The following is a 17,251-nucleotide window of genomic DNA, read 5'->3' on the forward strand; positions in this document are numbered from 1 at the left end:
TAGATATGAAAAATAACAATTTTTCTAGTATTTGTTTTAGCCCTTGATTATAATATTTATATTAATATTTGATTTAAATAAAATATTATGAAATTAAATTAATATAGAAATATTTGGTTTCTTTATAAATTTTTTTATTTAATTAATAATACTTAAATTAACTGAATTATTAAAAAACATTATGTGTAAATAAAATAATGATAAATGTGTGAGTTCTATTGTTTTATATAAAAAAAGTTCAATTATTTTATAGTAAAAAATAAACTATTTGTCCAAAAATAAATATACACTTGGATCTAGTGGCGGATTTAGGATTTTTTTAATATGAATCTAATTTTTAGTTCGCCTTTGATCTTCCGGTATTTCAAACTTAACATGCCTTTATGCCTAAATTCAACTCCCTCTATGCCTAAATTCAATAGTGAATCCAGACTAGAGCGTATCCTAGCTTTATGATAGTAACGCCCCTTTCTGGTTCTAACATATGCCTGAATAATACATGCATACAACGCCAGAGCCACTCGCAGGCATGTCCGTGCGTTTTTTTCTAGTCGGGGACGAAAACACAATTTAAAAAATAAAACATTTTGAGTTCCGTCCTAGTTGATATAAAAAAATTATTGAATATCAACTATAATATATTTTGCTCTGTTAATATCATTTTCTCACTACTGTGTTGGAGTGATAAATTTACCTTGGAGTTTTTTCTTTAGTATGTCAAAAAAAGGTGAATTATGTAGGGACATGTTTTGTTTTCTTTGAAACGAGAATGTAGGGAAATTATTGAATCGCCAAAACTATGCCGACAAGCTGCATGCTTCTGTGTGTCATCTTTTTGTGCTATAATTGTAAGGTGTAACAGGAGAGAATCAAAATTCGGTTAAATATAATAATTAAACTAATCCATTTCTTTATTTTATTCAATTAATTGTTCTTTTTGTATAGTTAATTTATTTGTTTGGATTGATTAGCATATAAAAATTGATATAATTATGATTTAAAGTTTAATGTATTGACTTTTTATCGGTAAACCAAATTAATCAAATTATTTGATTGATTCTGTTTTATATTTTATAATTTTAATTAATTTGGTTAAACCCATTTCTGTTAATATTATTGAGTTAGTTGGTTCATAAAACTAGATAAAATAATTTGAACTTTAGTGGAATCATATTAGAACTGTAACGGTATTATTACAGCATGTCGTCAAACATATTGTGTGCAACTTTTGAAATTATATACAAAATAATATTAAAAAAATACTGATATTATATTCACATCGTTCGCACTTAATTTGTACTAAGCGCTCCCCTCCTTTTAATTATAACAAAAATACATAAAATCAGAAGAAAGCATTGCATGTTAAAAAGGCTGTTGAAACTATATTAAAATCATTATAAACATATTGGAATGTATCATCAAACATATTATATGTAACTTCTAACAGGAAAAATGCTATCAATCTATTTTATAATTATAAACAAACTGATAAAAAAAGAAAAATATTCAAATTACATTCAAATTCACTTATCCAAATCATATCCAAAACTTACTAGTTTGCAAAACCATCATATATTGAAAAAAAAACAAGAAAATTATAATTGTACGTTATATATAAAGTGAAATTATATATTAAAAAATATCGTGTATTTGTCCAATGTGTCTTGAAGAAAATATGTTGAAAGTTTGGTCCAACCATGTTAATTAATGCAAGGTAGTCTATTCATATAAATATTAATTTAGTTATAATTAACAAATAATGATAATATATATGTATGTATGAATTAAGATTAAAATATGAGAACAAAGAGTATCGAATGCATGGGTCCCAATTAGATTGGTAAGGTGTCATCTCCATTAAATTGACGTGCACCTTAGGTTAGGTTTCCTTACTCTCAAAATCATGGCTAGTAAGAATTTAAATTGTTACCTTCAAATCAACCACATTTGATTTAATGCCAAAACCTCTATCTTATATATATATATATATATATATATATATATATATATATATATATATATATATATATATATATATATATATATATATATATATATATATATATATATATATATATATATATATATATATATATATATATATATATATATATATATATGATTGGAAATGTGGGAGGAATTAAACCTATAATCTTACTAATTTCTGGTCAGTACTTATATCATTTGAATTATAACTCGGTAAAATCTCATTTTTTGTTAGAAAATAAGGTGCTACTTTAATTATATATATATATATACATATTTGCACTAATATATTCAAATTGTTGAAAGTTAATTAATACTACATAATCGATTTATAATAATTAGCCAATACTATTATTTTGTTGTGAAGTGTAAAAAGAATTGGATTATTGTGAGGATATTTATGCCTTAACAGATCTACAACCTTATTTATTAATAGAACTGATTGGTAGATTTTAACTGAAAAATGGCCAAGAGTTAACCGTATTTATGGGTTTTTTCTGCCTAGTAGTATGGTTGGTAGGTCCGGTCATTAGCATGATTTTTAGCTTATTTTGAGTAGAACTTGCTTTCGTAGTATTTTGGTATGTTAGGGTAATAACACATTCTCACTGGATAGAAACATGGACAAATATGTAGTTGATTGTAGGTTAAAGTTTAGTATATAAATATTAATAAATCTAAATTTTATGTAATCTTTGATTTGATATAAGTAAAATTGTACATGGTTGCTCTAATTTGCATAACCATAATCCACACTTTTATATATAAATTAATTGGTTTGTTATACGAATAACGTGACATAATTTTTACGGTGTATACTCATTTTTATATGTATGTATTTTTCCTCATCCGCGAGTGTTTTTTATCTTCATTGGTTCATTATAGATAACACAATTATTAAACATTAAATATTATAAAAATCAATTAGTATATTCTATTACAAAATGAATTCCAACTAAAATCCAATATTATTGTTACTTTTAAAATTCAGAAAAAAAGAATTGTCGATTGAGATATTACATGGTTTAGAGAAATTATTGTTTCAAATTTATGCCAATTTCGAATTGCGTAGATATAATTAAATCAATTTTAAAAAAATTGAATGAATTTTCAGCAAATTGATCAAATCAGAATTATTTAAAAAAAAAAATTATATCGATTTATAACTTTTAACTTTTTTGGTTAGATTTTCAAAGTAATTGCAAAGATTTGATTGTTTTTACATCATTAATTAGACTTCTGATTACGGGTTATTTGCAATTATAATACGAACTTAAAAACTTGGCAATTACCATATCAATTTTTATTTTTTGACAAATTGGTACACCAAATTAGAAAAACACTAACGTGCACATGCATCATGATATATAGCCACGTATTGTTGCATAATTGATCGGTGTACCAATTTTTCAAAAAATAAAAGTTGATGTAATAATTGCTAAGTCACAAATTTTATATTATAATTATAAATTAGAATAAAATTTGTACATTAATTGATAATTAATGTTTGTTAATTATCACTTGGATCCGGTATTTTTATGACTCATTGAAATTTTATATGGTATCTGAAGTGTCCCATTTTCAGATCTATAGACCCACTTGATATTGGAGTTTCATATTTGTAGTTTTAGAGACCCACTAATAATTTTCAACTTCATGGAGACTGATCGAGTAGAATTAATGATAATACCAAATGATTTTTAAGTGAATGTTTATGATATTAAACACAATTCAATTTATTTTAATTGTGTTTGGCTTAGTTATTTGGTAATCAAACAAAACTTCAAACAACTATTTAAGTGTTTGATGACGTAACATAATCAGCAATTGGTCTTTTTAAGTCTTAAACAATTGTTAATAGATACCGTTTTCTTTTTTTGTTAATTATGAATGAAATTTATATCGAAAAAGGCCACAAGAAGTAGCTTCGAAGAATCCAAAAGATTTAGAATTTAGAGAAAATTAGGAAAAATACTCTATTTTTGAAAATAATATGATTTCCTACCTCAATAAGGAAAAGATAAAGAAAATATATCACTCTTTTAATATATTTATTTTTTTACTCTAAGACATATTTATATTATAATTATACCTACTACTTATTATTATTTTACTGTAATCATATTTATTTTACTCTAAGCAACACCTGTCATTTTTTTTCTTTTTTTCTCTCTCCTTCTCTCATTCTTCTCTCCTTCTCTCTTTCTTCTCTTTCTTCTTCTTCTCTGATTCATTTTTCTTCACCATTTTTTTCTTCTTCTTTTATTTATTTCTTCTTTTCTTCTCTATTTTTATTCTTTTTTCTTCGTTGTTTCTCTGTCGCCCCGCCATCGTTTCGTCGTCCTTTCATATTTGATTTTAGCGATTTTTTTCTTAATTCGTGGTGATAAATACGATTTATTTTAATTTTCAGATCTAAATAAATTAATCTTGAATTTTTTCAACTTTATATCTAAAAATCTGCATAAGAGACAATATTATGATGAAAATAATGAGTTTCTGCATAAAAAACGATTTTTGCAAAAAAAACAGCATTTGATTATCATATAATTATCACTGCATTATCATATCATTATCATAAAACTGAAGAGAAATATTTTTTTTTATAAAAAAAATGTCTGATTATCATATGATTATCACGTTGTTATCATAACATTATTATATAACACAACAGTATGATAAATAGATGATAATGAAGTATGATAAGGTTATGATAATTGGATGATAACGTACGTGAAAATATAATTGCAAAAAAATTCATGATATCAGAGATAATCAGATGATAATTAAATAATGCAGTTATGATAATAGTATGATAATATGATATCTATATGAAAAAAAATACATAAACATTATGATAACGAGATGATAATGTGAAGATAATAGTATGATAAGATTCTTATTGATAATAAAATAATAATAGTATGATAATGTGATACTTGCTTGAAAAAAAATTATGATAACAATCTGCTATATATGATACTAATAATGACATGATAATAAGATGACAATGCAATATGATAAATTGATAATTATATGATACGGTGAAATTGTATAATCATGTGATAATGTAATATTGTGATAATCATATGATAATATGATACTAGACAATAATGAAGTATGATAAGATTATGATAATTGGATGATAACGTACGTGAAAATATAATTACAAAATCAAGTCATGATATCAGTGATAACCAGATGATAATTAAATAATAAAGTTATGATAATATGATACCTATATAGAAAAATTACATAAAAATTATGATAACTAGATGATAATGAAGTATGATGAGGTTATGATAATTGGATGATAACGTACGTGATAATTACAAAAAAAAAATATGATAACGTACGTGATAATTACAAAAAAAACATGATATCAGTGATAACCAGATGATAATTAAATAATAAAGTTATGATAATAGTATGATAATATGATACATCTATGGGAAAAAATTACATAAAAATAATGATAACGAGATGATAATGTGAATTATGATAAGGTTCTTATTGATAATAAAATGATAATAATATGATAATATGATACTTGCATGAAAAAAATTATAAAAAAATTATGATAATGAGATGATAATAATCTGCTACATACGATACTGATAATGGCATAATAATAAGATTAAAATGCAATATGATACATTGATAATTACATTTTAGGTGAAGCTGTGATAATCATATGATAAGCTGATACAATGATAATCATATGATAATGTGATACTGTACTTATATCTTATATTATCCAGCAATATGATTACATTATCATATAATAATCTGCTATATATGATACTCGTAATAACATGATAATAAGATGGAAAATGGAAATAAAATAGATTTTTGACATTCATTTAATTTTCTAATAAGCTTGCTTTAAAATTTAATATTCATAGAAAATGGAAATGAAATTTGTAATCTCCAGTTAATTTAAAAAAAATAAAATTGAATGAACAAAAAAGAATTGAATGAACAAAAATAAATTGAATGAAAAATAGTTCTGCATAATTATGGAAGACCTAAAGAAAATTGAATGAATAAAAAAGAATTGAATGTAAAGTGAATGAATAAAAGAGAAGTGAATGAAAAATGATTCTGCATAATATTGTGGAAGACCTGTACACACGCAAAAAAGGAAAAAGAGAAAGAGAAAAAGAGAAAAAGAGAGAGAGAGAGAGAAAGAGAGCATGTGTCATGTGTGTGTGTCAGAGTAAAATAATAAATATTCAAACTTAAAGAGTAAAATCACAAAAAAGTCAAAACAGTGATGTATTTTCGCCATCTTTTCTGTGTTGAGGTATAAAGTTCTATTATTTCTTTATTTTAGGTAAATTCCAAATTTTCTCTAGAATTTACACACAATATAGACTACAACTCAATACTAGTATAAAACAATATACTCCCTCCGTCCCACTTTAGAAGTCCAATTTGACTTTACACACAGATTAAGAAAATATTAATTATTCTTGTCTTTTTATGTTTTTTCATGTTTTACCCCTATTAATGATAGTGGAATTTTTTATAGAGCTCTTCTAAGATAACTAAAATAAGGGTAAAGTAGGGTATTCAATAGAAAAACATCCTAAAAATAGTAATGGGACTTTTTAAATGGGACATCCCAAAATGGAATATGGGACTTCTTAAACGGGACGGAGGGAGTATAAAATTTTATTTCAAATTTTTTTCGAGCTTATAATTTGTATAATTTTATTGCTCATTCCATTCTAAATTAAAATGTGCTATTTTTATTTTTACTTTGTTAAGTTATAGACACTCATTTATTATTCTGCTTTAATTTATCCAGTTCATAATTTTTATATATTCGACTATTTTACATAAATTAATAAAGTATTAAATATATTTTAATTTATAGACATATTAGTTAATTAATTGTCGTTATTAATTACTGCTATCTTTAAATTTGACTACTCTTTTTATTAGTCTCATTAACTTATTTATTATTAGAGATAAACTTGAAAAAATATCTATAAATGGTTACTTGATATTTTAAAATGACAAGTGTTATTGACCAAAATAATTTTTCAAATGAGATAAATATTATGAAGTAGAGGGAGTATTAAAGTTGAATACACTAAAACTAAAAATATTAAAAACATTAGAAAAAAATTATTATATTAAATAGGGATATGTGTAAATTTTTTTAATGAATTAAGTTATTGTGTCTAGATAATTTTTTTTTAAATATTTGTATTTATCTTAAATTGCACGTCAATTTAGAATGTAGAGAGTAAATATTTAGATAAAAATACCTATACATATAGTATTATTTTTTAATATATAATATCAATTCAATTATTTTAAGTGATAGAATTATTTGTAGATTATATAATATTAAAATTTCCATATAATAATAGCTGATACTTTAATTGAAAAGTAAAATATTTTCTGTTTATTTTTTATTCTTTTCATAAAAGTAAGTTCAATTTATTATTTAGTATAATTCAGATTATATATAATATAAAAATAGCAAATATTAAAAAAAAATCTTATAATCATTTTTTTTTTTAGAATTCTTTGAGAAAGAAACAAAAGATAATTAAATTTGCCAAATAAGTGAATATATCAATGAATAAAGGGTCAAGCGCCCCCGACTTGTGACGTAGGATTTTTATTTTTTTGAACAATTAATCTCAAAACTCTTTATTTTGGGATCAGAATATTTTATAATTTATATTTTTATTATAAAAAATAGGTTTAGGATAATTTTATCATAATAATTAGGGAATTTTCTAATTTTTTTTTTTGCATCTCTCATCTCCGATTTTTATTTCTCGCATTTTTAAAATACAATTATAGAATAATCTAACTAAAAATAAAGAATTTTAGGATTAATTGTTCAAAAAAAACTTAATTTTATGATTTTATATCATAAGTTCAGAAGCACGTTGACACTTTTTTCACATATCAATTATCACCTATAAACTCGCATCTGTCAAACAGACTAAAAGAATATTAATTTCAGTCTCATATTTACATATATACGTAGAATTTCCTTACTAATTGAGATTATATTGACTTTTTTTTTATTAATTCTTCTAACATGAAAGTAGTCAAATAATCAATTCAACCAAAAATAATAAATTGACTATAATTGCAATTTTGACGATTCAATCAGTTCAATAGTTCATCAGCTCATAACATTTTTTTCTACTTATTCAAAAGAACTGAACTTATCATCAGTTTACTATCAACTTAATTAAACCGGTCGGTCCACTCCAGTTTTAAATTTTATACATACACAAACATTTTTTTTATTTAATATTTTTTTTTATAATTAGGAAGGGAAAGGCAATTATAGGAAGATCGAAACTTAAATCATTTGAAATATAGTTTATTGGTTCTTTTTTATTTAGTTAATTAAATAAAAAAATCAAACTGATAATAAGAGTAAACAAGATTTCAACTATGAAAATGAAGTTGAAATTATTGTATATTTAGGGAGGGAAAACGTATAGTTCATGCCACAGTGCAAAATATTGAAAAAAAAGAAAGAGAAATTATTAAAAATGAAATTTGTGAAAGAAAAGACAATAGAGAAAGCAACTTATTCATATATATATGGCCCCATTCTTTGTCTCCTCATCACTACTCCAATGATGTGAACTTCTTCTTCTCTCTTACCCTATTCTTTTTACCTCTCCGATCTCTCGATCCAGCACAAATCTAGCTCATTAATAATCTTGATTCCATCACCAAACATGTCATCTGAAAGAGGAAAACATCATGTTTCCGACGAGGGATCCGATGATTTCCATCAACCTCAGCCGCCGAGCAGATATGAATCTCAAAAACGAAGGGATTGGAACACTTTCGGTCAATACTTGAGGAATCAGCGGCCGCCGGTCCCGCTTACTCAGTGCAACTGCAGCCATATTCTTGATTTCCTCCGGTATCTGGATCAGTTTGGTAAGACTAAAGTTCACTTACAAGGTTGCATGTTTTATGGTCAGCCGGAGCCGCCTGCTCCTTGTACTTGTCCGCTTAGGCAAGCTTGGGGTAGTCTTGATGCTCTTATCGGCCGGCTTCGTGCTGCCTATGAAGAGAATGGAGGTTCGCCGGAGACAAACCCTTTCGCGAGCGGTGCTATTCGTGTTTATCTCAGAGAAGTGAGGGACTCTCAAGCTAAGGCGAGAGGGATTCCGTACAAGAAGAAGAAGAAGAAGATACCTAATCCAAGCAAAGGAAATGAGGAATCAAGCAGCTCTACAGTTCACTTCTCTTAGTAAGTTCTTCTGTTTCTAGTCTTAATCATTTTATTCAATTTATGCAATACCATAAATAAACTTGAAAATCTTTTTAGATCAAAGCTTTAAGTTGATTATATATATATGTTCAACGAACACTAATTAACTATATGTTAAACAATCAATTTACATCTCTGGAAGCTGAATCAACAGTCTTTTTTTAGCATGGAAATTTTGATAGCTCAACAAGAACCCTAATTTTTACGATCTCTGAATAAATAAAACCCTAACTGAACGGTCACTTTAAGTACCTTTTAGCCTCTAAGATATGTCCGAAAAGTAACAGTAAACCCAAATATGTACAAGTTGCTTTATATTGTAGGGCTGGTTCCGAAATAATTGAGAAGAAGTGTCTGTAATGCACGACTACAAATTAGACACACAGAAACACCATGCAAAAGCACTTAGATTTATGTGTATTTATTTACATGTTAACTTTTCCCTATTTTAGCTTTTTTTAAGATTCTCAGGATTTTCTTTCCATGAGTGACTACTGAGTGGTCAAGACAGATATCATAAGCTTTTCCATGTTAATACTTTTCTATGTTTTTACAAATAAAATATGCAAAGGGATTAATGATTGATATCCCGCATTAACGAATGTTTAAGGTTTCTTCATTCTTGCATATACCTTACTTATACCAAGTGTATATGTGTTTGTGCATTATGTTGGGTCCGATAATAGCTCAAAAGCCAGCGAATTGAACTGTTTAAACTTTTAAACTAGTCAAAATGAACTTATCTATTTACAATTTTAGTATTTTTGTCAAATATATCACGATCTTCATATCTTGTCAATTTAGTTTATTATTTTTTTGATCTTTACCAAATATACCTTTAACTCGTTTTGAACTGATATAGTGCAATATTATTTGTATACATATACAAAATTTATTCTACGTAGCGTATACAACCTTACTCCACATCAGCTCAAAATGAATCGTAGATATATTTGACAAAAATTTCAAAGATGATGCATCATATAGGCAAACTTTAAAGGTTGTGGTATATTTGACAAAAATATTAAAAGTTATAGGTAGATTCAGTTGCTGAATGTTATTGGAGAGCTAACATTCAGCAAACTTGTTCCCTAAACTGATTCTTGTAACTTCAGCAACTAACATTCAGTTTTTCTCATTGGAAACACAGACAACACTTTTTCTTTCAAGAGATGGGTAAAATAAAATTCTTCTGTGATTACATATCCTATAAGCACAACAATTGGAATCTCGAATTGATAAAAAATATTGTTTCAAAGTTCTTTATTAATTTTAAAAATAATTCTTTTCACACTTTTTAGAGGTGGCAGGCATCACCCTTATATTATCTATGAAAAATTAGAAAAGATTTATTATATTCTTATTCAAAATGAATAATCAAGTTAGATGATAAAATTTAGTTGTAATCATCTGATGTAAGCAGTCTTTTGTAATTTGTCATTTAATGACAAGCTAACTTTTAAAAGAAAGGCTTAATGTGTTAAAAAAATCCGCACCTTTTAATCTATTTCCGATCCTATTATGACTTTGAAATTTGGTTAATTTTATCCAGTTTCACATTCACTGCTAGTGATGGAGACGGATAAAAAATCCGTCGCTAATTTAGTTAATTTGCGACGAATAGTAATTCCGTCGCTAAACGTGCCAGTCGTCTCCAATTTTGTCTCTCTGGTTGGCTTTCTGCGATGGATTTACAAAAATTAGCGACTAATAAAGAAGATGTGCGGCAATCACAATTTGCGATTGATACACTTACGACGGACACCGTCTGTTGCTAATCCGTTGCAAACCGCGATTAGCGGACACATTATAGGGTATTAGCCCTGTTTTCTAGTAGTGATTTTTGTGTTTCAATTGTATGCTGATATATTAAATTGACCTCTTTTTCATTTGAAAAAAATTTAAAAATGTTCTCCATGTTACATTAATTGTATGTGTTAAAAATTCATTCAGATTTTAGTTAAATTAATTTTAATTTCATTCTGGTTTTTAGTTAGTTTTTAAAAATAAAGGACTTATTTATATTTTATTGAATAAAATAAATTTAAGTTTATCTTGAAATTTAATTAATTGAATGATTTCATCATTTAAGTAAAAAAATTGACAAAAATTGCAAAACTGGGGTACAATTGAAACGATAAAATATGAGATAGCGTAAAATTAACCAGTTTTCAAACGTTAGAGTAGGATTGAAAAGGAGTTTAAAGGACGGATTTTTTAAGGTATTAGACCTAAAAGAGACTCTCAATTAAAGCAAGCTTCCAAAAATATCCTAAGAGTAAAAAAAATAGTATATCTCGTATGTGGTAAATTTATTAATATGTGATTCACAAATGGTTATTAAACTCTTAATTTTTTTTAATACTTATATTATTAATATGCCTTTGTAGTTTGATTTGCCTACCTCTTCTTGAAATTCTTTTGATGCTCATTAAATATTTTTTTCTATTTCTAACTTAGTTCAATGATAAATATTAGTAGATATTTTGGTGAGTTTTATTATCTTCAAAAATTTAAGATTAGATTATGTGGGCTTTAGGTATTCTAATATATTCATGACTTTTGTGTCAATACCATGGGTTGTGGGAGAAAACTAGATGCCATTTTTAATTAATTGAAGTATTTATTTTTTATTATAGTTAATTGAAGAAGAAAAAAATCAAGTAATGCCCCCACCAATTGCTTTTCTATAGTGCATAAGATCTTAGCAAGGGTATTTTTGAAATTTGGGAAATTGCCCTTTGTACGTTCTTAGATTTGCATGTTGTCCAATATCAGATTTTGTGGGACAGCTTATTCTATTTAATTATAACCCTCACTGTCGAGTTTATAAAAAATATATAAATCCAATATTTAATTAAATGTTAGAAAGTAAAAAATCAAAAAAATGTGAAAAAAATTCTACTATTGCATTGTTTATATTGCATCTTTAATGCATCAGATCTATATAAGAATCTCATTAACACTAATATTTAGTTTTAAGTTCTTGTATTTGCTTAGAAGTGAATTTTTGTTGGATGATAGCTAGACCTGAGTTTTATGTCATGTAATTAAAGAAAAAACATGGACATTTTGTCTTTATAAGTACCTTGCATTTCTCTGTTTGTATTAGATGCGGCTAACCTTATAATTTTCTAATGCTGTTAAAAGAAGTAGATTAACTCATAATAGAGAAGGGGTAAATAAATCTAGAAGACACACAAAAAGCTTAACGTAGCACATATATGCACCGCATGTATAAATTGTGAGAAGTAGGAGTTCATAGAGATTTAGTGGTTCTTCGTTAATTAAAAAATGAACTTCTGTTAATTTCTATATATTGGTCATTAAATTGATTTTGTACTCATGCAATTTCATGTTAAATAATTATCTCCAGCTTCTTTCGAACTAGCAAATGCACTTTATGAGCCAAAAACGGATCGGCTTGGCCCATTCCTCAGATGAGGAAGAAAGAGTACCTAGATCTGCATCTACTCATTTTCTTATTCGGAGTTTTTAATTCCGATCCATGCAGTAATGGCGTTTTGAATCCATTCAATTTGAATTGGTATCATGCAATATGCATATCACATCTAACGCATATTTAATGTGTTGATATATAGTTGACACGTGTCTAAAACAGAATCCATAAATTTCCAAATGTGAAAAAATATATTATAAAATGATGTGACGCGTCGATTATATTAGATGATTTCTTTTGCCTTCTATGTGCTAATATATCTATCATTTATCAAAAAAGAAAATTTACAAAAAAAAATTGTTAACTAGTAATGAACTCTAACTTTTTGACGGACAACTTGCAAAACATAAATTAGACTGTTGGTCGAAATGTTGGGTGTCTGACGAGCATTCCGACAATAAAGTTAGTAGTTGACATTTATTGATAGATTAATTAAGCTTTTGATCAGTAACAATGATAATGTATGGTGACAGACATACCTCGAACTTTTTATATAGTGGTAAAGATTAATTAAGGCATATTTAGAGTTTGGATAGGATTAGGATTCTCATTCCGTAGTTGATGTAATTTGAGTAGGAGTCTTAGACAATATTAGAACCTTCAACCTTCTAGATAAGTTGAGTTGTATTCAGACAAAGGATTTTGTGTTTGTATAAGATAAGATATCATTCGAATTATATAGATCTAGAGGAGAATTCATAAGGATTCGATCTTTTATTTGATCTTCATGAGTTGCTCTACTACACTTGATAGGGTTCGGACGCACATATCTGGTGTGTTTGACCAATAGGTTTGGCTTCCATCTAATGGTTAGCATGTATTCATTAGTTACTAACACTATTTTTATAATTCATTAAATAAATTAAAAGAATTATAAAAAATATCTAAAATTGAATATGGTTTAAGAATAAAAAAATGCAAATAATACCCAAAATTAATTTATAGTTAAAAAAAATTATGTAGGTGTCCATATTGATTTTATTTTTCTATAAATATTTTAGTTTTATTAAAATAATAAATTTTAAAATTTACTAAGTTTTTAATTTAAGAGTTAATACTGCTATAAATGAAAAATCTTGATAAAAATTCAGTTAATATGTTTGTGAAACATTAAAAAGTCAAATTTTGAATTAATAAAATTATCAGCTAAAAAGAATTTAAAACTTTAATAAACTTGAGCAATATTTCATTATGTCAAATAAAAAAACATTTTCAAATTATATTTCTTTAGTGATAAATTAGAGAGATTCTTAGATAGACTCAGTCCAACACGTCATCCGTGGACTAACCTATCATATTTTGACACGTCATTAAAATAATGGCATTATTGTAATTTTGTTTATTACTTTTTTTATACTTTTGAATAGTAATATTACGATAGTGCCACTATTTTAATGACGTGTCATAATGTGATAAGTTTAGTCTACGGATGACGTGGTGGATTGAGTCTACCTAAGATTTTCTCGATAAATTAATACAAGTATTTAGTTCCGAATAAATTTTAAATGGATTAACATTTTAAAAGAAATTACATAAATTTTCTTTCGGATTCTTTTTTCAAGATTCTTTTAGTCGAAAATCAATTTATTACAAATATAAATCAAGGGATAGTACTGTTTTTTATTTTTATTAATTTGACCATTTAGTGACATGAATATATGAGGCACAATTGATATAAATATTGAACTAAACTGACAAATTTTAGGTTTATAATATACGTGTCAAATGGCTCAAATGGCTTATAGTTCTTGATTAGAAAAATAATTTTTTTCCTAAATGAAATAAAACTTTAAGGTAGAGAGATTCTTAGGTAGACTCGGTTTACCACGTCATTCGTGAACTAACCTATTATGTTATGACACGTCATTAAAATAGTGGTATTAGTATAATTTTGTTTATTACTTATTTACATTTTTGAATGGTAATATTACAATAGTGCCACTATTTTAATGACGTGTCATAACGTAATAAGTTTGGTCCACGGATGACGTGGTAGACCGAGTCTATCTAAAAATTTCTCCTAAGGTAGACATAATACTTCATGAAATCCTATATCAGTGGGGTAAATATATATATAAATTATCATTATATTTTAGTTTAGATCAAACTTTGTTTTGTTTAATTTTAGTTACTAAAATTTAATTTTTTTTTGATGAATTACTAAAAATAAATTAATATCAACGAAAAGTTTAAAACACATATTGCAATCTGGTTTTTTTTTCATGGATAATTAATTTTTGCTTTTTTTATTTAAAACTTGTTATATATGCATGTTTTTTTTTAAACGTAATTTTTTTAGGTCAAATGATGTATATATAATAAATTTTCAGACAAAATAAATAAAAATCAATTATCATGTATGCATTGTTAACCTGAAACCTTATGTTGAGATGAAATTAATTAAAATAAAACGAATCAAAATATAGTCCTGAGAATGACATAACAAAAGATATATTTGGTCACGAAAAATATTGAATGCATTATGCATGCAAAACCTAAACTGAGGAGTTATAGATTTGATGCAGGATCTGTTTTTGTGAGAGCACCAACTACCAAGGGATCGGAAAGGAAACGTTAAAGCTGTTCAAGTTGCAGTTTTCTATTACTCATAACTACCATCCACGACACCTTATCTCATGCCATAAATATTGTTTTACTCAGTGATTTGAATTCATAAAAAAAGTAGTAATTTGTATAATTGAAGTTCTTTTTTCTTTCCACGCTTAAGCCTTCTACCACTACTTTTAATAAGGTTTATCTATCGATAAATTTAGTATTTTTGTTAAATATATTACGATCTTTTAATTTTGCCAGTTTGTTCCATCATTTTTCAGATTTTTGTCAAATATACTTATAACTCGTTTTGAACTGATGTGGCGTAATGTATGTTGTTTGTCTATAATATCTACAAAATTTATTCTACATGGTGTATACAATTTTGCGCCACATTAGCTTCAAATGAGTCACGGGTATATTTGACAAAGGTTTAAAAGATAATAAATTAAACTGGTAAATTTTAAAATTCATGGTGTATTTGATAAAATGTTAATATTATAGGTAGGTAAATTTATTTTGCCTTTAAATAACAATATGATTGTGAAATAAATTTATGGGGAAGCTATTATAAAAACATCAACTTTTTATATATAGACTGGTTAAATTTTATAGTAATTCTTGTTACAAAAAAAATCTTAAACTTTTAAAATTTTCAAAATTAACCATCAATCTTTAGCAGTGTTATAAAGGCAAAATATATGTCAATTTAGTCCCTGAATTTATAACAATAGACCAAATAATCAAAAAAATATTATTTTTATAAATCAATCCATTATTTAAAAAAAATACATTTTTTTTAAAAAAGTAAAGTAATATTAATTTCATCTAGTAAATTTTTAAATATAAAATTATATTTATAATAATATTTTAATTTTGTAATAATATTTTAATTTGAAGTTTTATAAATCAAATATAAAAGTTTGTGGCATTTGATATTTATTTATTTATTAAAAGTTAAAATTGAAAATTTCAATTGCAACAAACTTGTGCTTTCGATTTAAAAAAAATAGAAAATACATGAAGAGAAATCAAAAACTCAATGTTAAAAAAAATGTCAACTCGTAAAATTAAAAATGTCACCATTAAAAAAAATTATCATTATCGATTAGATCAGTAAAAATTGAAAAAAAAATGAAGATATAAAAGAAAAAAAGCAATAAATATTTGGAAGAACAAAACTATATATAAATAATTTCTATATAATAAATATGTAAACGCAAAATATAAAGAGTTACAAAATTAACTTTTTAAAAAAAAACATTTTACAAATAAAATAAGAAGTGAGTGTTTCATAAATTGTTTTTCGATGAATTCACTTTTTGATCTTGGTGAATTGAACTACAAAATAGAACTTTCGTTATTGAATTAGTCATGTACTTTATATGTTTCTGACAATTCACCTAGCTTTCAGTTCTTACGTAAATGTTTCCTTACCAATCAATAAAATTTATTTTATCTTCCGAATTCGACAAAGATCAATTAAGATCAAATTTATAGTTTTAAAAAAAAAAATTATCCCTTCAGCCTCAAACTGTCCAATAATTTTCCGCCATGAGCTCTAATATTCGAATATATATAAAATATTCTAATTATTTTGTGATAACTGATTAAAGAAATAAAATGAGCCAAAATATCAAATTTAAAATATTTTTTTAAGTCATTTAGCTTTAATTTTTCTTTTTAACCAAATTCAAATGTCAAAATTAACCTTTTTCAATTTCTCTATAACAATTTTGGCTAATAATCAACCATGGACCTTCAACTTTTGCCTTTTATCAGTAAACCCCCTCTATTTTAAAAAGCTTCAATACACCCCCAGTATTTTTTGGTGAAGCTCATTCACAGTCCTTATGGATGAAAATGCCCCTGGAGCCAACATTCTTAAAAATAATTAATCAAACCAATCCAATCCAATCAAACTAAAAACCACCGATTCAAACTCAAACCACCCGCCAACCCAAACCACCTACCGCCTT

General features: G+C 25.9%; 1 protein-coding gene across 2 annotated transcripts; it reads left to right on the top strand.

The window, feature by feature from the left end:
- The first annotated feature begins 8,584 nt into the window (after positions 1 to 8,584).
- LOC126676660 (protein LIGHT-DEPENDENT SHORT HYPOCOTYLS 10-like) lies at positions 8,585 to 15,506 on the top strand. Of its 2 annotated transcripts, none has more exons than XM_050370915.2 (2): positions 8,585 to 9,238; positions 15,234 to 15,506. In XM_050370915.2, coding segments are annotated over exons 1-2 (525 nt in total). In that variant the 5' UTR covers positions 8,585 to 8,714; the 3' UTR covers positions 15,235 to 15,506. The 2 variants fall into 2 exon arrangements, with proteins under 2 accessions (XP_050226872.1, XP_050226873.1); XM_050370916.2 differs by having other exon boundaries at positions 15,245 to 15,506.
- Positions 15,507 to 17,251: the final 1,745 nt, after the last annotated feature.

This window comes from Mercurialis annua, linkage group LG4 (genome assembly GCF_937616625.2).
Source record: "Mercurialis annua linkage group LG4, ddMerAnnu1.2, whole genome shotgun sequence".
NCBI lineage: Eukaryota > Viridiplantae > Streptophyta > Magnoliopsida > Malpighiales > Euphorbiaceae > Mercurialis > Mercurialis annua.